The sequence below is a fragment of the Cebidichthys violaceus genome, unplaced genomic scaffold, assembly GCF_023349555.1.
Source record: "Cebidichthys violaceus isolate CVI_PGR_0920_01 unplaced genomic scaffold, fCebVio1.0.p SCAF_51, whole genome shotgun sequence".
In the NCBI taxonomy this organism is placed as follows: domain Eukaryota; kingdom Metazoa; phylum Chordata; class Actinopteri; order Perciformes; family Stichaeidae; genus Cebidichthys; species Cebidichthys violaceus.
In genome coordinates this window covers 91,715-116,503 of record NW_027176717.1, presented here as the reverse complement: position 1 = coordinate 116,503, position 24,789 = coordinate 91,715, and the positions used below count along the sequence as shown (strand labels likewise).

Sequence of the window (24,789 nt, the reverse complement as noted above, 5' to 3'; positions counted from 1 at the left end):
TGGCAGTTAAAGATACATCTGGTAAAAATTCAAGCACAAAATACATAATTGAAGCTCCTTTTTTGAAGCCCTGACAGCCACAGAAGACTTGTTTGCTCTGCTCCAATAACACAAACATTTCATGTCTCGCATCAAGAATCTGGAGTGCCGTACACAGAAAACACTCAACAAATGCAGAACAAACACTCATCATCTGTGGGACTTTGTCCAATTCAACAGCTGCATCTTTGATTTACAAATAAAATGACATCCACCTTCATTCATTTAATAAAAGCTTGGATATAACACATTTTTTATACAGCAAGTGTTCAGTTGTTTTGATGGGAAATCCATTTTCTGATCCGACTGCAGTGAGAGTGAATACGCCTCGACTCTTACAAGGCATTTCTTCAGACATTCAACACAGTTTGGATCAGACAGAACAAACAACAACGACGGTGCGCTGGTTTAGGGGCCGACTCACCGGGAATATAATCTTCACCTTCTTTTACTGTAGTTGCCAGAAACACTTTTACAAATATATAGATATAGATTTGCTTTTAACTCAAATATTTATATAAATAGAATTTGATTAAAGATCTGGGGCATTATGACAAAGTGCAAAAAGAAGTAAGTGGGAGGCTTTAAAAAAAAAAAAAAAAAAAAAAAAAAAAAAAAAAACTGTTAATACCTCCATAAAATTCAACAGCAAAGATAATATACAACTGCTTTGAAATTCATGAACTTAATTTTAGCTGCAACAGACTGTAACTTCCCATTTCTATTACTACAAACATTAAGTCAGGGTGGGATTTCCCACAAAACATTTCGGCTTTAAGATCGTCACCCTTGGATCTGTAGATGTACAGATCTCACGTGTGAGAAGATACCGAGTGGAAACAAATCTTTAATTCCCACCTAAACCACGGTTCTCAACCATTAAACCCAAACAAACCATCCATATCGTGTTGGTAATGTTGCGTTAAACAAAGAAAAAAAAACTGTATGGTGTAATTGCAGGCATGTTAACGAGTTAACTGTACACCGCGGGTACCTGGATAAACCATGCGTCCGCCGTAAAATAAAGACCACCGAGCCGGTATCACCAAACCGATCCAAGAGTACTTTAGACGATCGCACACGTTGATGAATAAAGTGTCATCATGGGAAGCACTTGGGAAACGCGTAACACGAAATACAACTGATTATGTACAATTCATTCATCATTAGTGCTTAGAGGCTTTTGAGACTAATTCAAAAGACACATTTGAAGCAGCTGGCGAGTACCAGGTGGGAGCTCAACGCTGCTATCCACCACATCAAAATGCTCTCAGTTACTTTGGCTTTGTCAGCAAACACCAGACGAATAGACAGGATACCTTTTACCATTTGTCTTTTTACATATGGCATACCACATTTCAGTAATTTTCTTGTGCCTATACAACATATTAACCACGTTTGTGCATTGAGCTGCTATAGAAATGACACCTGATGCTGCAGGTATGCATGTTTTAAGGTATTTAAGGGACAATCAAACGCTTGGCTATGCTGCAGAAGAAACGGTACCAAGCTTGAAGGGTGCAGCAGTAAGTGAAAGCATTTTGACCTGGCCTTGATTTGTACATACACAAACAACCAAGAGTAATCGCTCTGAGACTAGACAAATGCCTACTGGAAGATAAAGACAGCTTAAAAATAGAGCTATAGTTTTGAACATTGGTAGAAGTATGAAAAGGGGTGGAACTGCAGGCAAACAGGTGTGTGGGGCCCTTTCTATGAGAATACCAACCATGGCCTGGTGTCACAAAATCAACCATTGTTCATTAGCGGACATCAGTTACAAACTGTTGAGGTTTTAGAAATGTGAAGAAATACTGGTTTAGAAACATGACCACCATTTTTCCATCAAAATACAAGATGATTGAGCGTGAAGGCTAAATGTGTTTAACTCGTGGTCCAGTAACTAGCCTCCTTCCTCATGTGATGAGCCATTTCCAAGGAAAAGGAGTGATCCCCCTGCTAATGAAGGCCGTGGCTATGTCCCAATTTCAAACTACTACGACAGGTTTAGAGTATGTAGTGTATTCTCACTGGAAGTGACAATTCAGTAGACTTAAAAGAAGTCAGCGGGCATAATAAAATTCCTAAAATTACAAAACTTTGTAACGAACAGATTCTGCAAGATTTTGTGAACCCAGGTCAATCTCATCAGTAAACACAGACCTAGGTAGGAGAGCAAAACACTCTGTTTAGCTCATATTGAGTAAAAGGGGACAATTATTAATAAATACAAAAATAACAATATATGTACACAATTTCAACAATATGATCTCTCATAATACTTTCAGCATTTCTTCAAAATGCCATAGAAATGATTTCTTTGCTCAAAAAGTCTCTGTAGCTCAAACATCGAGGGTCAGTTAGAAAACAAACGATACAAAAGAACGATAAATTATTGTACAAAATAATAGATCCAACACCGTAGTAATCATTCCTTTTTGGATGCAAGTCCTGACACACACGCGCACGCGCACACACACACACGCACACGCACACACACACACACACACACACACACACACACACACACACACACACACACAGGAGTTTGTGTGTCAGCTTGTTTCTTGCAACATTTAAAACCAGAAAAGAAAAAAAAATCTTCAAATAATATCGGATTTCTTCCTATATTAAAACACAATGCATTGACGCGGCATTGTTGGTAACACAAATGTTTTCTTTTTCCTTCCCTTGTGTGAACAGGTCCTTGTGTGGCACTCCTCGAGACTGCTCTGGAGTCAGTGAAGAAGGAGGCGAGGGCAGTAAGTGCACTTTGAACACAGGCATGCTGGGGTGCGAAGGGAGAGAGGGGGACAAATACAAATTGTAGAGAGAGAATTGTAGAGACGCTGACAAAACCCAACTAAAGCTGCTCATCTCTTCCATCTTTGAGGGAAAAGCTAAAATCAAGAGTAAGACAGAAAAAGTGATGGGGGGGGGGCAGTTGAGGTGGTATAGATGAAGGCTGAGTCCTACAGTAGTCGTATCAGTAGGTCCTTCAACCCTCTAACTCCCAAAAACAATCTCTGTCCCTGTCAGCTGACCAGACACAGCAACCAGGAAAATGGTCAGAACAACCTGTTTAAAAAATAAAAAAAAAATTGTACAGTGGTGGTATTATTAAGAATGCCTTTTAAACTCTGCAAGGCTAATTCCCTTTTCGTAGGATAAGTTTTTGAATCCCACCGTCTTGTTCTGAAAAGGCCGCGACCGCGGCGATGCAAGGCAGCTTTCCGTCACAGCGATCCTTAATCACAACGTGGAGAGTAGACGTTAACGGCCGGCCAACTGAGGCAAAGTCATCGGATGAATAGGGGTGACATCGCCGAGATGAAGCCGTCTGATTGGTGCCGTCAGTGGAAGAGTGGTGAGGTCAAAGGTCACAAACGGTGGTGGTCTGCACAGCTGCCCAACATTCTGTGAGACAGGTTTCTGTCTTTGAGACAGGTTCCTGTCAGTGATGCAACTTGGTCTGTGGGCAGAAGAAGACAAGAGATTTATTTATTATTATTATTTACTGTATGCAATGCAATTTCTAACAACTTTGAAAAATATATGTAAAAACTAGCAGAGAGCAACACATTCCACATGCCTTTGAACAACTGTGCATTGTGTTGTGCTATAAACAACCTAATTCATGTTTCATGTTTCAAAATGTGTCACCTGTATTTACTCAGACTTGGCATCCTATATAACCTCAGCCAATATAAAACAATCACTCAACTAATAAATTCAATTTCAAGAAAATCTTTACTGAAAATGTGCAAAAGAAGAGAACATTAGTCTTTGAAGTAGGCAGTCAATCAGCTCAGCTCATTGAAGCTTCCAATTCATATTTGGGCATTCCGATCTACAGCTGAATTAGGTTTATGAAGCCTTGTTTGTAATCTTTTTCTTTATGTAACGCCTACCTGTCTCGGGGACTCGGGCCCTGAAGCCAGTATTCCCACGGTGTCGCTCACATTCCCAAAGAGGCTCTCCAACCCGCCCGGCCTGCTCAGCTTGTTGGCCTTCCCTCTGTAAGAGCCGGGACTCCTCCTCTTCCTCCCCTCTGCTCCTTCCCCATAAGCCAAGGGTCCGGAGGGGGAGGCCAGGGGCTGATGGGGAGCAGAGGCCGGCTCCCTGCTGGGTGAGTAGGGTACACCGGTCGTGCCAAGTTCGCGACTGGAGACCAGAGGAGGATGGCCATTAATTATATACATATAGAGAGCTCCAGTACAATTTTCACTGTTTGGTAGAATCTATTTTGGCGGCTATAAAATCATCACAGCAGATTTTACAGTGCTGTATATTTTAGAGGAGAGATAAACACCTGTCATCACAGCCTTTGCACTGCTGGCACTGCCCTCTCTGTTTACACACTGCTCTCCTTTTAATAAATCACCCGCTCATGTGTTTCTCTACACTATCTCTATTATGTTGTGTTGAGCTGAGCCTGCATTGTGTTGTTTGTAGTCCGGACTTTTTTTTTTAAGATCTGGGTTGGATCAAATGCATTTCTATGACTGTCTAAACTTTAAAACAGCCCTGTACCCACCTGTTCTGTGAGCTGTGACTTTGAGACCCATCGGCACTGGACAACCAGACCTCTCCGCTGCTCCAAAGCCCACTTCCCCCGCTCTTTTTCCGGCCTGGGTTTGCTGCTGTCCCCCCCGAACCTTGTAACGCCGGATGATAGCTGCTGCCGTTCCTCCTACCATTATCCACAGTCAGAAACAAGGAAGAAGGAGAGAAGGATGAGGAGGAGGAGGAGGAGGAGGGGTGGGAAGAGTTTTTTCTCCTCTTAGCTCCCACTGCAGAGTCCTCCGTGTCTTTGGACGGCCGGCTGGCTTTATGCGTGCCGTTACGGGCTTTACCCGGCGCGGAAACTGGGGCGACGGGCCGCGGAGCGTCTCGAATGCTGAACATCCCCGCCGTGGATGCAGACTGAGGAAATGTGGCGGGGTGGGAGAGGGAGTTGGAGGTGGCCGAGAGGTGAGATGAAGCGGCGGAGGAGGGAGAGGGGGTCTCTTGTAAAGCGGCGGGGGGGGTACCAGAGGAGGAGAGGGAGAGGAGGCTGTCGGCCGCCAGAGGCACCTTCCTAAAACAGGAGGAGGATATTTTAGAGGATAGGAGATGCACCAATTAAGTTCAGAGTAGTAAACCTGAAGTACTGATCAATATGTTGTGTTTTACTGAACACTGGATTTTCTTGTATCTTTAACCATATTTATTTGCCACAGTTGCTCCTCCCATGATTCTATCTATATGATAAAAAAAAACTCGAAAACTATTCCTTTCCCAAATAGTTTTTACTCATGATTCCTCACACATCCCACCCACATTGCAACGATACAAAGCCGGTTGAAAGTGGGCACAAATTCCCTTTAATCAACACTCGTATGCAGACCTATCATCTTTATCTCTTTTTTTAATATTTGTGTTGTTCTCTCTGCAATCCATTACCTATTTTTAAACTTCTTGTTTGATTACATTTACACATGAAACTTAAAAAAACACTTCCTGCCGTCTCACTGAATTGTATTTCTCACCTCTCATAAAACAGGGTAACGTACACGTCACTTCCTTTCTATTTACACCTGTTCAGAGACAGTAAATACGGTGTAATCAAGTCACAGTTATACCTGTGTATAAAGTAGCTTGGAAATAAATTCCATGTGTGTTGAGTACATTTAAACATGGACTTTTACGTAAAAAAAAGAAGAAGCTCAGAGACAAACAGTTTACCTTGAGTGTACGTTCTTGCACACTCACCTCCACATCTGTGCGTTGAGGTGTTTCTCCACCATGTTCTGGAGCTCCAGCCTCATCCTGTTCCATCGCCTGTCGAACACGTAGTGGCCCCGGCCCATGAGCCTGCTGCTGAATACGCAAAACTGGAAGGAGAAAGAAGATGGGGTGTGACGGGGATCGGGCCAGGCGTGGAGAGAGATGTTGATGAAAAGGAGAGAAAGAGGAGAAGGCACATGAGAGAGAAAACATGACGAAAAGACGAGCAGATGAATGAAGAGGATGGATGGATGGATGAAAGAGATGTAGAGAAAAACAAGAACAAAAGATAGTGAGAGAAAGAGGAAGGAAGTGAGAAGTGGGTTGACAGAGCAGGATGTGGAGGGAAAGAGGCATCAAAAGAAACAGAGAGATTGATGGAAAAAAACAGATGACCAAAAAACAGCAGACGGAAAAACTACCAAAATAAAGACAATTTATTATTTTCAATATTATAATGTGCAATATAGTTAAGACAGGAAATGGATATCCTTCCTGTGATCACTTTTTTGGTCTTGACCCAGATTCTGAACAAAAGCTTCTTTCCTCTTTTTTTTTTTTGTTGAATTGAAAACGCTTTATGAGAGCTATACCCGAATCTGAACACCAACAAAACTAAACTCCTTTAAATGGCATCTAAAAGCAGACCTCAAACTACTCACCCCTAAAGGCTGCGGGTGGCGATTGGAGTAGTGAAAGGCAGGTCTGTCGGTGCCCTCCGGAGTCTCTGCGTCTCCCTCATCACTGGAAAGCTGACCTCCATCTCCTGCCGCCGCCCCCGAACTGTGGGGAGAAGGCTCTGGGTTGATGGCCAGGGCAGATGCTGCTGCAGCTGCTGCTGCTGGGGGCGGAGGACCGGAGGTGGAGGTGGTGGAGCTTGGAACCCTGGTAAGGAGAGGTGAGGGGAGCAAGGGGAAAGGGACAGAAATGGAGGGGGAGACGGAGGGAAATGGAAATGAGGAGAAGAGGAAAGGGGAGAAAATCAAATGGGATGGAGAAGCAATGAAGAGATTGGAAGAGAGAAGGAACGAAATGGTAAACAGAGGAAATCAGTTTCTAGTAAGACTTTCATGAGGGCAGAGTTGCCATTCATTAGCTGCTGTTTCTCCATTCTAGTTGTTGTTTACAGCATCCCCTGGTGGGAAAAACATGAATAGACAAGGATTTCCCATGCCCAGAACAGTTAAACTCCAGTGATGTGACAAAGTATTAAAAGTCATATTTAAGTAAAATTAATTGCTGAAAAAAGGTATATACATATATAAATATATCATTATTAAAATATATATATATATAAAAACATTTTCCTACAAAGGAAACAAAAAAGATCACCTTATGGATGGTCAGGTTGTTCTACACACACATAGTGAATACAGTGTGTGTGTGTGTGTGTGTGTGTGTGTGTGTGTGTGTGTGTGTGTGTGTGTGTGTGTGTGTGTGTGTGTGTGTGGGGGGGGGGTTTCCTCTGTCCTACCTGGGTATGTGTGCATTTGCCAGCCTGAGCTTCAGCGTGGACAGAGGTCGTCCATTCGGACAGTGAGGCTTGCTGGGACTTGAGGTCTCTTGTGGCGTGATACTCCGGCTGCTGCCTCCCTTGCCTCCCTGCGATCCGTCCCCGTCTTTCTCCTTCTCCTTCGCTCCCTCGTTGAGCTTCGCCCGCCCCTTGTGTTCGGCCAGGAGGATGTCGAAGTGTTTCGTTCGGCCGGAGACAGCTCGGCGGTGGGTTAACGAGTGAGTCTGCAGCAGAAAAACAACAACAACAAAAGCAACACAAAAGGTTATTTACAGAACGACTTTGTTAATGGAGGTATTGCTGTGTGGAGCTAAGCCCCAGGGGCTTCAATCGTGGCTCTCTGGTTTCAGGAAAGTTTCCATAATCGCTGCACCATGCTGCTGCCCACGTCACACCACACTAACACAGGTAAATATTGCCTGTTCATGGTGAGCTAGTCTACCCTTCAGACTACTTTGGAAGGGAACCAGCTATCACACATTTGGTTTTCCAACAGTCCTCTAAAGGATGCGAATGTGAGGCTGATGAAATACTGGTTAAATAACAGTAGTGTGTGGCTTTTGGAAGGAAATATGTTTCCTGTACTCATTTAAAGAAAACATGTAGGGTAGAGGCCTCTAAACATGCTTTAAGACCTGACAGATGCATCTTATATACTCAAAAATGTACTGAATAACTAATATTCTAGGAAGATGTTACTCATAACACATCTGAGATCAAGCAGCTACAATTTTTGGTTCCTCTTACAGGTTCAGGATGTTCTCGCTCAACTCAAACTTAAGATGCTTTTGGTAAACAGGGAGTCCTTTTCTTCATATTGTGGTGTCAGTGGATGGGTTTTTAAATGGGAAATATGAAGATAAATGTAAGACTAAATAAATAACTAATAAATACTCTTGGAAGGCGTCTCTGATTAAATCGTTGTTCTCATTAGGACTGCCAGTATTAATGGAGACATCAACATTGAAAAACAACCAAAAAATAATGAAAACACGATCACCCCAGCCACTCCGAACAATATCAACACACAAGCCTGATACAGCTCTAATTACTTAATAACCAGATTGAAGTGATTAGTAACGCTTGCTAGAAGTAATTAAAGGGTCGTAAAATACGAGTTTTACAGCTGAAAGATGTTGCAGCCTCATCCAACATCTATAATTACCTCATTAAGGGAAGTGTGGGCCCTATAATGCCTCCGCACTGTTACCTTGCATCAACTGAGGAAGGGGAAGTGCAGACGGAGCACAGAGACGAACGGGGAGCGCGAGAGATCGTATTTGTGTTACCTTGCAGGTGAGAGACCTCGTGCAGGGTCGCTTAGTTTCGGGGTCTTGGACTCCACAGTGCTTGTTCGGATCAAAGACTCTCCCTGCAAAAACATGTAAACCCATACACGCATTAGACTGGTGCTAAAGGCCATCATTTCTGTCTTCCCTCCCTCTTTCAAGTATCTCATCATATTTGCTGGGAGAGGGAGCCTCGCAGTACCACAAGTGCATTAACATGTCTCTTTTGAGAAAGCATTTTGGCTCACTGACATTTGTCTCTTCACATATTCCTTTGATCATTCAGACATTCAGCTGTGTTTTAAGGCTGCTGTAGTCTAATAGTACGATTCTGTGTTACATTATTAGAAGTGTTTCCAGGTTTTACAGCGCTCGCAACACTGTAACAAATCATGGCTGTAACTGTGACTGAAGGCCCAGGAAACGCTCTCCTGCTTTAATGAACAGCAAATTTACTTTGAGGACGAAATGCAGCCGTTAACTTTTATGACTGTGCCGGTTTGCAGCCAAATTATACGATCCTAAGGTGTTAGAAATAGCTGACTCCATTTATGGAACATTCTCACGATGAACTTACAGTCAGCTTCTTACTAAGAGCGATGGGATTTGGTAATATATTGTCTACTCACTTCATGTTTTTTTGGGAAAATAAATCCCCATCTTTCACCTGTTCAACATCAAATAATGCGGAAACAAGAATGATCATAATGATAGCATACATCTTAAATAAATACTCAGTTTAACCATATTATCTAACACAATACATCCACTCTGTAGTGAAAACTGTGCACTGTGGTTTGTAAGGTACGTCAGAGTTGATTCAGGAAGTAGCTTCATCAAATGTTTCAGCAATGGCGCTGGTTACAGTCAGTAACGAGTCTCAAGATTAAAAAAAATAAATAATTATTAGTTGTAAAGTTATAAAACAAAATTTATTTTCTTTTCACATACATAAATCAAATGGTGAAAACCTTTGTTAATTGTCTATGCTGATTCGAAAGCATTGCTCAGAAACACAGAGACAGCAGAACAACAACAACAGTCAGCAGGTTATCTTAAACAGTGTTGCTGTCAGAGGGCTGTAATCTAGCGTCGGCCTTACCCATAATCCCTGTAATCTTTCTGCGCGGCGTCAGACAGCTCCGACGCATACAGGTATAGACCGACAAAGCAACACACATGTGCGGCAGCGACATACAAGCACTCTCAGAAATAAACAAACTCACACGCTCACTCGCACACAAGCTTAAAAAGGAAGTTGAGATGGGTAGTGTGAACACGGACAGAAGGAAGACGCTGAAAAAAGCAGAAGAGCAAGACGGAGAGGGAAACGAGACGATGGTGAACGGAGAGAAAACACCAACAGAGAGGAGGAAACAAAATAAAAAAAATAAATGAGGCCAGACCATGTGTGTGCAAGAGAGGCACGAGGAGGTCGAGGCAGGAGGTGGAGAATGAAAGGATGACAAAAAAATATAGAGAGACGCGGGAGGTGGGGGAAATCTCTCAAGAAGACGAGCAGCTTTTTTGGCAGCGGGAGCTCGTGAATCAGAGGGTGTAAATCAGAGGAGCGGAGCACAAAGGAAGAGAGAAGAGGAAAATGCTGGATAGAGTCATGACAACAACCACAACCTTTAAACTTTATCACTGTGCATGTTTTTACCTCTCTTTCTTTGAGATGACCATGAGGTTAACTCGTGCGCATCACTGTTTTTTTTAAGTTAAAGTTTAATTAAAAGAAAAGAAGTTTGGAAGATAGAATGGGAAAGAAAACAGCGGTAGATGGGAAGAGAATAAGATGGAGAAAAGCATCCTTTAAACATTTTAGGATGGCATCACTCTTTCCAAAACACACTGGCAGCAGCCAAACATTCACAGAAGTGTCTGTAGCCTCAGTTTTGAGACTAATAGGTTGATGAAAACCCAGCCATGAATATGCAGGCAGTAAAAATGATTCAACTATTTAACCCTCAGAACCCCAAGCAGTTTCTGGGTGTTTTTTGCTCCTGTGTCCTTGATTTTCACTGCAGTATATACAGTAAGTTTTGCACCTCTATGGAAATGGCACAATTATGGCTAGAAGAAGAGAGAACTTAAAAATGTGTTTTGTATAGCATTACACAGTTAAAAAAAGAAAAAACGCAAGTACAAATTCTTTGTTAATTTCTTTTCCCCCAACATTATTTTTACAGCTTCTGGTTATCATAGATGGTGTAGTTTTGGCGATTGTTTAAAGAAAACATGCTTTTCGATCCCGCCGGCAGGTTGTGGGGGTTTCAGAGGGTTAATGTTCTTCAACACACATTTCGACTCTAACTGCACCCATTAGTCGGGACTGTGTATTCACTGTTACACTGAAGTACCAATGAGTGTCACTGTGAAACATGACGCATGCATGCACAAGGATTTCACCTGGATCAACATAGAAAAAAATTCTTAGAGGCTGACCTGAAAGTCTTCTCTGCGACCTGGAGGACGTCTTAGTCCCGTTTTGGTGCTTCTTCTCCAATGGCGTCGCCGACGGCAGAGCGCCGTGTCGGTGAGAGGGTGAAGGCGACGGGGGGGGTTTCCGGTCCAGCGTGGAAGGTGAAGGCATTGACGGCGGCCACCGGTCCAGCGGAGAGCGTGCTGGACTGGGCCGCCCGTCCAGAGAGGACGGAGAGGTGGTGGAGCGCGGTGTGGATGGCCCACCGGTGCCGCGGCCATTCATGAGCTTCACGCCGGACCGTTGGGAGGCCGGGGGAGGGAGGGAGGGAGGTTTAAGGGGGGAGAGAGAGGAAGAGGAGGAGGAGGAGGAGGAGGAGGTGAGGCGCACATGTGATGCAGAGTCGGCATGGCTGAGGCAGGGCATCTTCTCCAGGCTCACGACAGGAAGCGATACACTGCAGAGGGGAAGAGTGGAGTTAAAACACCGTACGACTCAATGTTCTGGACTCAGCAAAAGCAGCATTTTATGAAACTCCTGCAGCTCCTAAAAAAAAGTGGCGGGAATATGTGTAAGAAAGTTATCATATTCAAAAAAAGAAGTATGTGCCCACCACGTCTTGTTCCGGGCCCCCTTTGGTGGGTAGACCGCAAGAGGGGCCTTACTGAAGCGTGAGTGAGGGAAATCTTTAGGGACCCGGAATGCCAGCGTGTCCCCAGGACTGGGGGCCACGGCGGGGGCCACCGCAGGTGCTTTGGGCTTCATGGGGACCAGGAGGCTCCTGGAGGGAGCGGGGGAGCCGTGGCGCTTCTCTGGAACAGGTCAAGACAGAGACAAAGTGTGTGAGGTCACATAGATGTGTGAGAGCTGAAGACACACTCCTACTATCAAGACCATGCAAGTGGGTACTTTTTTGGATCTGGGTACTTATTTTTGGATCTGATTTGCATCCAATTTTCACCAGGCTAGAAGTGATTATAGTGTGGTGTAGCATTTACACCAACTTTCTTTCTCTTTTTCTACCCTGTATAGATGCCAGATGGCCGTTTTGTAACACAGGAGAGACGCCAGAACCTTTTCCACAAAGAAAAGAAGTGTCTACAAATCAATTTAAAGTCCTTTTCTCTAATTAGCAACATGCCTGACACCATCTGAAGTGTCCTTGTCTGATTAACTCCACCAGTTTGTTATTATGTGCAGCTCGAACAAGAGCCAACAATTATAAATACTTTTGACCCAGATCTGATCAGAGTGCACGAGTGAAAGGAGGGGAGTAAATAACAAGGCTGTGTGTGCGAGGGGGGGGGGGGAGCTCACACTTACGGTTTTTGCTATGCATGTCTTTGTGGGAGGAGGGTGGGGAGGGAATGAGGGGGTGTGGTCCAGGACCGTTTGTCTCTCTCTGACTGCCTCACAGGGAAACTACACCCCAGCTACCTGAGTGAAAACAGAGGGGTGAACATGTCATACACACCGTACACACAGTAACGCAGTGTCTTCAGTTGGTGCATTTCAAAAAATACGTGACAGTTAGCCCTAAAATGAGGTGCAATGTCATTATGTTCATAATTCAAAACAAGAGTTATGCAAATCTAGCAGCTGCTTCAGGAAGTAAATAACCAACATTTGCAAGATCTACCAAGATTAGGTTGACGGATGGATAACTCGTTTGTTTTTTTTAAAGCGACCAGCCCGTGTGTTTGGCTGAATTTCCTGTCTGCTGATAAGATGCAAATCTAAAACTGAAGAGAGCAGCGACATGATGAAATACACCTAAAGAGAGCCGCTCAGGTACAATATGGAACTGATAAATGTCATTCTGAAGCTTTGGTAGCTATTTAAAATACTTGACAGAGAGTAGAAGATATACAAGCTAAGGTCAAGCTAAAACAACTCACTAATACAACTGTATTCTCACGCACACGCACACACACACACACACACACACACACACACACACACACACACACACAGTGACAGACTAACAGAGTCAGGCAGACAAAATAGCAGTTATCTGGATGAAACTCCAGATCTATGAGCATGTGGTGGCCCTCTACCAGGCTTTCGTATATGTAAACACTGAGGCGAGGGCCGATAGGGATGCGATGTACTTCCAGCTGGGCCCGAATCTTTACATACAGAAACTCGGCCCTACTGCCGACTGGGCAAAAGGCCAGGTCACTGTGCACTGTGCATACCCCTGAGGTATGACGGCACACAAAATGTAGAGACGGGAGCCTGCGAAGGAGCCAGGCAATGTCTCCCATAGGGGGCCGAGAGTGCTTATCTACCCATGCCGGACGAAGGTTTTACCCCAAAAACCTGTAGCATTTGAGGGCACGTACAGGACACGGAGCAAAGGGACCTCTAACCATCATCCAGTGTGATGAGGGGCATAATCCAACTCTGACGAGAGTTAGATTAGAAGACCAATCCACTCTTATGTCCGTAGAGGAAATATGTATCCACCCCCAGCAGCTGGTTAGCTTCCCTTTGCACAACGACTGAACGCAAGAGGAAACAGCTAGCCTGAACCAAGAAACACGCACACAAACACAGCGAATAAGTGCCTTTCCCAAAACGTCGAATTATCCCTTTAAAGCAATGCGAAAGCCCCTCACCAAGTAGCAGTGATGTCATGCTTTACTCAGTAGGATCAGGGTGTTTGTGTCTGTGTGTGTGTGAGTGTGTGTGTGTGTCACAATGTTGTACAACCCGGTTAATGGGTGTAGTAGTAGTACCAACAGCAGCACGTTGGAACAATAAGGGCAGGGCAGACAGAGGGACTGACCTGGTGTGTTTGCTCAGAGTGCACATGAAAGTGTGCTGCAGGTGACTGAGGGGGAGTGTGTGTGTGTGTACAATGCATGCGCAAAGTGTGTCTGTGTGTATCAAAGAGATTAGCCACTGCATGCATGAGTATAGCAGGTGTGCGTGTAGGTATACGACACCACGTTGGGAACTTATATACTGCCAGTGTAGGCGTGTTTTTGTCCAAAGTATAGGCTATATGTAGTTTGTATGCATAGCGAGTACGTATAAGCATACTTTGCAAGGGCATAATTAGCATAATTAGCATATGTGAGAATGTGTGTGTGTGTGTGTGTGTGTGTGTGTGTGTGTGTGTGTGTGTGTGTGTGTGTGTGTGACAGGTGTGTAAATAGGCCAGTGGAAGCAGAGGTCCAGGGAGGCAGCTGTATTCAGAGTAGCAGGACCAAAGTCCAGAGCCACATTTGCAGGTATGCAGCTACAACAGTCATGATTTCACACTTTAAATCATACATTATTTCACACCACATTTTAGTCAGCTCAACTGTCCAGTTCAATGAATCTGTACAGTTGTGTATTTAAAAAACAAACAAAAAAAAAAACAGAATGAGATGTATGTTGGTTTGTAACAGAGCTCATCCTGTGAGTAAAGGAGCCAGTCGGGAGCTCACCGCACTGATCTACAATACATGGACGGCTGCCCAGGCAAGGTCACTAAGCCACTCGACCACAAGGGCACCCTCGCTACTACGCTCTCCTGCCTGTCTGCCTGTCGTTATGGCAATGCCGAGGGCCCAGCTGGTTGCCGATTGGCTGCTGGCTCATCCTGTGGGGTGGAGCCACTGCATGATGAGGAAGCAGGAGGCTCTGAGAAGCTCAGCTGGGTTTGTTTACATTGAGCGAGGAGAGTCAGAGAAAGACACGAGAAAAGCATCGATGAAGATTCTCAGTGATTCAGGATTTCTAAAAACACTGAGTCAAAGGGAACTAGGTTTATATTAGAAAACAGTGTTTAGTTGTACACTTCCTACTGGCAATCTATAAGACAGCATGATTATGTCTTTTGTAAATTTAGGTGAACAATGCGACAACTCCCCACCTAAAAACAAGGAAACACTTACATGAACTATGATGTATATTGTGTACGTGTACATAGACTATTAGGTCTATTATATTATATCTTACAAACAAACATTAGCTGGCCAAAAACTAAAATCAGACGGTAAGGCAGATAGAAAGGTTAAAGAGTTAAAAAAAGAGGTTGTGAACCTTTGATCTCTTGGATAAATACTGTTATGCATTTACTATTACACAATCTAGAAAAGGAATATATAAATAAATCAGCATCATAGAAAATTACAATGATTTCTGAGCAATGTCTGTTTTTTTTGATGCCGTGTACTTTGCATTTCTGAACACCGTACAAATTTAGGTGCAAAGAAACTACGTCTGATGCGAAGCAGCAGCAGCAGCTGGCATTTTTAATTGTCCCGGGCCTCGGTTAACAGTTCACGCGCAGCCAAGCCGCAATAACAGTAACACAACAGCGGAATGAGCAACACCATCAGTAAAACAAACTAAGCAGAACTTCTGTGGTTACAGGGCAAAACTCTCCAAAAAAAAACAAACAGACAAACGTCACACTTCAGACATGGGAAGCAGCGAGCAGCACACACACACGCTTGTTAAGGAGCAAAATGAAGACCGAAAGGAAACAGGATATGCTGTTTTTTGACCTTTGAATGAGCTCAATTAGTCCACCACTACAGAGAAAAAGTTGGGAGGTGAGTAGAGACAGAGACTGACACTTAAACAGCAACAACAACTTCATCGTGCACTCGACTTCCACACAGCAGGGCCACCGGCAGAAGAGACGGACTGAGAGAGTGGAGGGAAGAAAGTGTAGCGGATGAGAGAACAGGAGGGAATACAGCAATACATCTGAACACAGCGTGAAGTTCTGATTTATCCAAAACACACAGCTTCAAAAGCACGACACACACAGATTTGAAAATATTGAAATGTCCAGTTTGTCATGGTGTTCAGAGCTGAACAATGACTTCAAAATGTATCACAATGTAGCCTGCCGCAATGTTGAAATATTTGTGAAGTGTGTATCAAAATAAATATTGTCAGTGACGTTTTGGCCTACGTATCAAATTCTAGAGACTTAAGAAAGCATCTTTGTTTGGTTCAGATCCCCGCAAAAAACATTCCATAATCATTTAAATATGTTTTTCAATGAAAATATTTATGTAAAAATCATATCACAATTGCCATAGAAGTCAAAATTATCGCAACTATTCAGGGCCCAAATGTACTGTCATACAAAATGCTATCGAAATACTCTCATTCTAATTATACTAGCCTTTAGAAAACACATAAATATGAGGTAATTGAGTGGTGAAATCAAATATCCTCATTGGGAAAATGTCCTTATAACATCCTGTTCTGTCCAAAATAAGCTTTGAGGTTCAACCACAAGCATTAGAAACACATTTTTTGCACATTTCCTCTAGAGCACGGTACGAACACTGCCAGTGTGAGGGGTTTATCCCACTGGGGCTGCTAATGCTAAGAATATACACGCTTGCGACATTTAAACGAACACATCCGCTACATGGAGCAGGTCTCCGACATGTAAAACACAGTTAAACCTTCTTGAACACATGACGTGGCAAATATTAAAAACATCCACGCGGCGCAGGTCCGAGCTTAAGTTGTGACCACTCTCTTCGTCACACACGGCGACGCTTGAGCAGCAAACTGGGCGTGTATAACTCGGAGCCACTGACCCCTGAGGCAGACAACCCCCTCCTCCACTGTGTGTGTGTGTGTGTGTGTGTGTGTGTGTGTGTGTGTGTGTGTGTGTGTGTGTGTGTGTGTGTGTGTGTGTGTGTGTGTGTGTGTGTGCATTTCTGTATATCTAAGGCCTCAGTGCTGATTCGACGCACAGGTCAAGCATGAAAGCAGATCCCATGATGGATACACACAAACACAAGGCCATTGCAGGGAATAGAAATGCACAACATTTCATTTAGAATCCCCAGCAGGACACTATATTTGTGAGGACATTACAGTAAGATGAGGAATATGCAACAACGGGAGGAAAATGCATAAAAACATCGTAAGAACATCTTGACGGGGCCAGTTCCTATAGAGGCAATCCACTAATTTGTCATGTCAGTTGTGTGAATAATGCTTCAAATTTAAGAAATGAATGAACGCTGGACAGTTTGACTGAATTAAAATGAATATACGTTTTTAAAGTATATGATGAACCTCAATGAAAGTGACTCACACATGCTGCTTTTCTACTTGTCAGCATGTGACTTGGCCTGCTGGTCCACCACAACGCCAGCTTGTTAAAATCCTGTGGCCCGAGGATAGCTTTGTTTTATGAGGAGCTCTCAGGAGATTCCCACTCCTGACGGTGTGTGTGTGTGTGTGTGTGTGTGTGTGTGTATGTGTGTGTCTGTGTGTGTACATGAGCATGTTTTAGACCTGTTGTTACCTGACCCTGTGTGCACATCAGCAAGCAAAAAAACAACAGCAACTGCCAGGAGATTGTGTGTGAGTGTCTTACAATACCACTGACCTCTTTCTGCTGAGAAACAGAAAATGAGAAACACACACACACACACACACACACACACACACACACACACACACACACACACACACACACACACCCTCTCCCCGCCCAAACAGACGGCTAAGACTGGTGCATGTGCCGCCAACAGAAGGAAGCAGCAGCTCGCGGGGCAGATGCAAGCGTGCTCAGTGGAGCCCCGGTCAAAAACAAACAAAGAGGTAGACGGACAGGGCGGAGGGCCAATGGGAGCCGGGATCAAGTGCTAAAACAACAAATACTCTTAAAAAAGGTGAGGTTAAACAGATGGATGTGGATTTTATTTGTATTTCTTTTCATTTAAATCAACTCATCTGCCTGTCGAATCTTCCTTTTGCTTGAACATTTTTTCCGGAGTACAAGAATATTATTTGAATGGTTATTTCTCGAACTAAAGACATGGGCATAATACTACATCAGGTCCACTTCTCTGTAAATTATTTAGTGTTTTTCAGTTCTATCAGCCTGCTGAGCATTAGACAGTATAAACAAGTGGTATGTATTAGTATGGACTGGAGGATAAGTTGTAGATAGACTATTTTTCAAAAAGCCCTGCAGGGATAAATAGAAATGATTGTGTTGATCTGGCTGCTGTGTGTGTGTGTGTGTGTGTGTGTGTGTGTGTGTGTGTGTGTGTGTGTGTGTGTGTGTGTGTGTGTGTGTGTGTGTGTGTGTGTGTGTGACTGTGTGTGACTTTGTGTGTGTGTTCTGTGCCTCCGTGTGACAACTGGAGATACTGCGAGGTATGCCCTGAGGTTTTTATGTGTGCCTCTGCCCTGTGGGGTTGCTGTCTGTGTGTGTGTGTGTGTGTGTGTGTGTGTGTGTGTGTGTGTGTGTGTGTGTGTGTGTGTGTGTGTGTGTGTGTGTGTCTTACCATAGTGTGAGAGGATGCCCTGAGGAGTGACCACCTGATTGCAGACATGGCAGACAACAAGACAAAAATCCTCCAGTGCTCTGTAGCCAAGCATCTCTGAGAAAGACATGAAGAGCTCACATTTCAGAAAAAACAGCAACTGAGAACCGTAATAGAACAAGAGAAGAAGCGCGAGAAAATAAACAAAAGTCAAATATATTGTGTGTTTAAATTACACTAAAATCTGAAAAACAAACCTGCCAGACAGAAGCTCATGATGCTCAACATGTTCATTTAGCTTTGGAGCTGCTTTTACAAAAAAAAATGACAGTTCCAGATAATGTGTGTTCCAATCACTAAACAGGCATAAAAGAGACAGAAAGGACAGGCAATCCTTTCAAAACAGCAAACAGCAACAACATTGTGCCACTAAACAAAAACTGATTCATAGAAATATAGAGAAAAACTAATTTGTCCTCATGGAAATTAGCCAAATTAGCCATCTGTTTTGGCTAAAGCTTTAAGAGCCTAATTTTCCTGTACCCAAACAAGCTCCGCTGACAGAAATCGCAGCACTTATTAGCTCAGGGCTTAAGCCACACTCACTGAGGGGAGGTGGGACGTGTACGGATGGATGTGTGTGTGTGTTTGGAGAAAAATTGAGAGAATGTGTGTGTGTGTGTGTGTGTGTCTGACGGTGTGCGGGTGCTTGCCACAGCGTGTCGCGGCCTCACATTGCTGGTGAGTTTTGTGTCATCTGGGAAGTCAAAGAGAGCGTCAGCCATGCTTTGTGCACATCTGTGTGTGTGTGTGTGTGTGTGTGTGTGTGTGTGTGTGTAGGAAACGGATCTGCGAAGGTTACTGAAGGTCTAAGTCAAATCACACAACTGTGTAGACAACGAGAGCTGAGGGTGTGTGTGTGTGTGTGTGTGTGTGTGTGTGTGTGTGTGTACACACTGCAAAAGGTCAGAGTGAGTTTCATTACGCATGCATGAAGTGTTCAAGGACGCAAACAAAAACACTGAGGTTGTTGGGATCGCTGGTAGGAATATTTCTTCACTTTTGAGTTATTTTAATACCGATTGAAGACTGAATCAAAATGAAGGGCAAGAGAGTAATACCAGAAGCGGTAAAATAAACTGTTATTAGAGGAAGTGGCTTTCTCGTCCGGCTGACAGTTGGTTTCAGAGTAGCTGCACTGAGGCGGTAATAGCGGTAAGATGCTTTGCACAAGTTCCCCTCGTCAACACAGAAGAGGAGATTATCTCTCACTCTTTTTCCCCCCATTATTTCTAAACATGCTGCTGGATTTAAGCCACAATTCAAACTCTCTGATTCCCATGTTTGCTGACCAAAAACTGCTTTCCCTCAGAGGCAAATAAAATCGTGTTTGTTTTTGACTTAACCGAAAAAGGGGGGGGGGGGCTGATCTGAGAGCTATAATACACAAATATAAAGTTTTGGCTGCGTGTGGAAAGCAGCTTTTGAATGTGGTCATTTTAGTCAACGGCTTGCTAGGCGATTGGGTTAATAACATTGTAATGTGAGCAGTGACGCTGCAGGTTAGCTCGACCTGCCGAGGGCTCGACAACATGAGCAGTTTGTGTCGTTCCTGCGATCCTTTTCTGTGGAAGCGAGCACATTTTTGTTGTTAATAAACTACCAGAAAGGCCCAGCCAAAACAAAATATGCAAAGGACTTTTAGTGGGAGTACTAACAAAACAAAAAAAGAAGCAAGAATGCAATTTTTTCTGCATCTGCCAAGTCAAATGCAAACCAAGTGCGACGTCTATCTCTGCAGCTGGAATGTGAAGCTGGAAAACTCAACTAGTCTCTACATTTTTTTTTTACAAAACTGCCAATGATACAAATCTGGGTTAAACTTATGGAGTTCAAGATTCGAGCATCTTGTATGAAGACATTCCCTCGTCCTTTTTTTTTGCTGAAATAAGAGCGTGAGACTTTCGCTCAGCGTCTGAAAATAGGTGGCAGATCTTATTTCTTGGAGGCAAACTGTTTGCAGTAGTAACTAAACTGTAAAGACAGCGTGTCACGAGGAGAAAGTGAACACTTGTGCTGGGTTATGATCAGGTAATAAGTCATTTAAAAAAGAGTTTACCTACTTTACCCAAGTTGTTACAATAAGCTTCAAACATCTGTTATAAAGATCAGAACGATGTGATCGTCAGGTGTAAAACCCAGGATGAAAAATGAACTATCACATGAAGCCATTTATGGCATAAAGCGTACGAATGGTTTCACTGATGTGAGTTACGATCTAACATCTCAGCTGAATACATTAACATCAAGGACAAGTTAAGAATCATTCCACTCCAATATATCTATTCAAGGGGTCAGATTCATTTAATATTTACACATTCTATTTCAGACTACGTTTCAACTCTGATCACATATTAAAAAAAGTTTTTTACGGCTACATTTTTACAATTATTTAACCAATTAATCTGCGGGTTATTTGCTCTATTAATTGATTAATTGTATGGCCGATAAAATGTCAGAAGATAAATAAAAAAATTCCACAGTCACATCAGATGAAGAAAAATAGCAAATCCTACTTGAACAAATAATCTAAATAGTTGCTAATTGTCTATTTTTTTATGTAGACTTCACTTTACACTACTTTGCTTCAACACATTTTTTTTTAAATGTTCGAAATGTATAATTTTCTTCAAGCGCTGATAGGCTAATATGACTCATTTCAGCTTGAATCACTTTACGCGGACAATAGAACCACATTTACGAAAAGAAACATTTTGAGTGGTCTACTAGGCAGCAGAGCGTCTGTTGAAAAGGATTTAAAACAGAGAAAACAGCTCATGTAATGCAAAAAAAAAATTGTTGTACAATAGCCTGGAACAACTCTCGAAGCGTGCTTGAAGAGACTTCTTCATCAGAATACACTCAAAGAACGTTAATACATACTACATTATCACCTGAAGCATTAGAACAATGACGTGATGGCTCCCATCCCCACGAAAGACAGTGGTAAACACAGTAAATAGAAGCATTACAGCACCGCCTATTTCTAGTGAGGTGATGACACCCGCTGTCACTCCAGCCCGACAAAGTTGCTGCTGGTTGTCATCATCTCTACTGTGTGTGAGAGTGACAAATAGACATAGATACCAATCACCCCACACACACACACACACACACACACACACACACACACACACACACACACACACACACACACACACACACACACACACACACACACTACTGCCAACCTGGCCTCCCCAGCTACAAATATGTGTACACTGAAGTGAGTCTGACTCCACTACGACGACGAATTACGCTAGTCAAACTTACAAATAAAGCTTTAAAGACGTGTTTCCCCGTGTGTCTGTTTTTAGTGTCATGTTGCCAACGGATCAGCAAAAAAAAACGCTGCAGTCTGGCTCAGAGAGAGGAAGATGAGGCGTGTGTGTGTGTGTGTTGGTATTTGACCAGTGAGAGTGAGAAAACGTTCCTCCGCCACAGTGTATGTCGGTGTGTTTGTACGAGGGCTGCTGCAAACCTTCAGGGATGACTCAAGTATGTAAATGTGCAGTGCGTGCTCCTGTGGGTATTTATACATGGTCGGAGGAACTCCCCAGGGCTCTGTCCCTGAAGGGGGTTAGGGGGGGTGGAGGCACCCACTCACTGCTTAGGGGCACCCCACAACCCCCTCCACATACATACATACATACATATATATATAAATATTTTATTTTGCCAAAAAGATAACATAATTAAGACAATAAATAAGACAGACATTCAGCCATGCACAAACACTTCTTATCGGCTGCTGCTGATAACGTTGGTCTATGAAATAGGTAACATATTGCTCATGAAACAGTTTGACTTAGACAACGGGTAATACTGAAAAACACATGGGAACCCCTGCTCTCCAGCTACTGTATATTCATTTATTTCCAACAGCGCAATAGCTTAGCTGGAATTTTTGTTTAATTTTTTGCCAATTTATGGGCATAAATATTAATCAGTTAATGGAGAAAATAATCATTAATTAAAGGATACTTACTGTATGACAGCTGTGTTATTCAGACAATATGTCCCTTCTCATATCTCAACTAAAGTATGTATTTAAAAAGTACATGATGCCCATTAATGGTGGGTTTCTGTATATAAACATGTTGGCATCCTTCGATGCTGCAGAGCATGTACAAACAAAACAATAACAAACACCATTGTGCAAGTGACAGCGTCGGTGCAACTTCCTCACCTCCTTTGCTGAGCCTCGCGGCTTCACCGAGGCAGTAACGCTGTTTCTCGCGGTTATCCAGGGACGAGTCTGCGTCACAAGAAGCACAAACAGCCGCTTACAAACACTCGGCAGCAGTCACAACAAAACTTTGGGGGGCCACGCGCGGAGCCACGCTGGTCCCGAGGTTGCAATGCTACCAGGGTTAGCATTTAGCTCGCTAGCAGCAGCCGAGCTGGCTTTGAGTAAAAGCAAAGTGAAGCTGTCAGAAGCTAACACAACTTACAGCTGGGCGCAGGATATGCATTACTGCACGCGCCAGTGGTACAAACTCTGCAGTGTAAGGATTATAGCTTTTGCTCACGCGCCCCGTGCACGACTATTAAAAGCGATCTATTAATATTGCATTTCGTAGTAATATTTTTTTGACAGTTACTTTGCTGCGCTTTGACAGACCCTGCATTGTGGGGGCTTACTTAACTCAATCACAGACAGTTGGAGCACGCACTTCCCGACAGTTTGTCAGTGAAAACAACAACGCTACCGACGTGCGAACTTACTGTCAACAAAACGTAATTTAGTCGCACTGACGAAGGAAGACCAAGGCTCGCAAAGGAACGTATCCGGACTTGGTATTTGGCGATCCAGTGTCGCCATTGCTCTTCCTTCTTGTTGCTTTGCTGAGAGAGGTTTTTTTTCCCCCTGTCTCTCCTTCGCACGCAGCAGGCAGAAAAACGAAAGAACGAGATATGCTGACGTCGTTGTCGCTGGGCTTCGGCTTGGTTCGGCTTCTGTCGGAGGGTTTAGGGTTGAGACGCTGAGCGACAGACAGGGGAGCTAACGTTACGCACGAGTTGAAGAGTTCAGCAGCCTATGGAGGTGGCCTATAACACGATAACGCCCCTCTCACTGTAGGACTGTTACACGGTTATGTTGCAATGGAAACATTAGATATTATCTTCTCTTTTTTTGCATTGGGTAATACAACAAATAGATCAAATATCAAATACTAGTATCAGTAATTTAATGTTATTGGTGGACCTATTAAATACAAAGACAATACATGTATTAATAGTAATAATAATAATAATAATAATAACACAACTGGGAATGTGTCATTCAGCAATTTTTTGTCGGACATTTAAAACAATTTTGTGTTGATAATAACCTTACCTCATCCAGACCATGTTGATGAATGCTGACCGTTAGATCCATCTGTAAAACCAAGGGGACATTATAATAACTGGAACCATTTACCTGTTGCTGTGACTGTAAATGTTGAGACCTTATTTTACTCTTACTTTATCCACTTATGGTAATAATACAGTATGTAGGTTACTGTTAGGCGTAATTAGTCAGGCCTTAGGTTTAGTAATGACACAGGAAAACTTTAATATACAAGGGATCTATGCTACATAGACTATAATGAAAAATGGTGGCAATTAGGCATTTTGCAACCTGAAATAAGTGTCGGCTACGATATTAGCCCTGGCAGGAATGACCATGTGGATGAACCACGTACCGCTTTGTGCTTTACTGTAGGTTGAGGCTGGAAATATAACACATGGGCCGTCTTCTCTCTGCTTCATTAGAAGAAATTAGAGTACTATGAGCTCTTGACAGGGAGTTGCAAAGTAATGGGTGGTAATGTATTTTGAAAGTAGAAGGTCAGAACTATGAATAACATTATGGCGTTAGTAGATCAGATTATATTATACGGTTACAGCTGCAGTTTAATTTTGTGCATAGTGAAATGTTTATTTTAACTATTGGCTTCACCGCAACCTTGTGCAGGTTAGGGTCAGAGGTGAGACTCCTCTGCAAATAAAACATTTAATTGTAGTCTATGTTGCAATTTGTTATATAATGTCTCAGCTTTTACAGTAACAACAAAGCACTGTAAATGGGGTCAGATAGACATTGGTCAAAAGCAGCGATTTTAAAATTGAATTTAATGGGGGACATCATTAATTAAATATATGAATAATCGGGCTATTGACCCAAACTGCGCCAGGATGTTTAGAGTCACAATGTGGCTCAGTAGGTCAAGCTCATGGCACTACATTGACCTCCTGTGGCTGAAAACAGAACCTGCATTTCAAGTGCAAAGTCAGGCGAGATGAAAGTCTCCTTTTCAAGACACTTTCAAGTGGATCACAACTGCTCTTCCATCACGATGACACTGAACAAACTGGTCACTTGAGTCCAGCTGTTATGCAACAGGTAAAACACAGAGCAGCTCTTTTGGTACAGCTGCATGATGTTTATATCTC

The 24,789-nt window shown here is 43.1% G+C and overlaps 1 protein-coding gene across 2 annotated transcripts; it reads right to left on the bottom strand.

Annotated features, from left to right (window-relative positions):
* Positions 1 to 251: 251 nt before the first annotated feature.
* atxn7l1 (ataxin 7-like 1) lies at positions 252 to 23,238 on the bottom strand. Of its 2 annotated transcripts, XM_068731375.1 has the most exons (12): positions 23,077 to 23,238; positions 22,538 to 22,606; positions 18,310 to 18,405; positions 11,649 to 11,847; positions 11,059 to 11,492; positions 8,611 to 8,693; positions 7,283 to 7,545; positions 6,471 to 6,693; positions 5,794 to 5,915; positions 4,577 to 5,119; positions 3,951 to 4,203; positions 252 to 3,511 (listed from the first exon to the last, which is right to left on the bottom strand). In XM_068731375.1, exons 1-12 carry the CDS (start codon positions 23,171 to 23,173, stop codon positions 3,494 to 3,496), a joined length of 2,400 nt encoding a protein of 799 aa, XP_068587476.1. In that variant the 5' UTR covers positions 23,174 to 23,238; the 3' UTR covers positions 252 to 3,493. The 2 variants fall into 2 exon arrangements, with proteins under 2 accessions (XP_068587476.1, XP_068587477.1); XM_068731376.1 differs by lacking the exons at positions 18,310 to 18,405; positions 22,538 to 22,606; positions 23,077 to 23,238 and adding an exon at positions 12,359 to 12,524.
* Positions 23,239 to 24,789: the final 1,551 nt, after the last annotated feature.

Excerpts from the sequence above, each read along its gene's own strand:
- atxn7l1 (XM_068731375.1), bottom strand. The coding sequence starts at position 23,173 with ATGGCGACACTGGATCGCCAAATACCAAGTCCGGATACGTTCCTTTGC. Across the intron at positions 7,546-8,610 it reads CGAGGTCTCTCACCTGCAAG|ACTCACTCGTTAACCCACCG; the intron begins GTAACACAAATA and ends TTTCTGCTGCAG. Across the intron at positions 6,694-7,282 it reads GCAAATGCACACATACCCAG|GGTTCCAAGCTCCACCACCT; the intron begins GTAGGACAGAGG and ends TCTCCTTACCAG.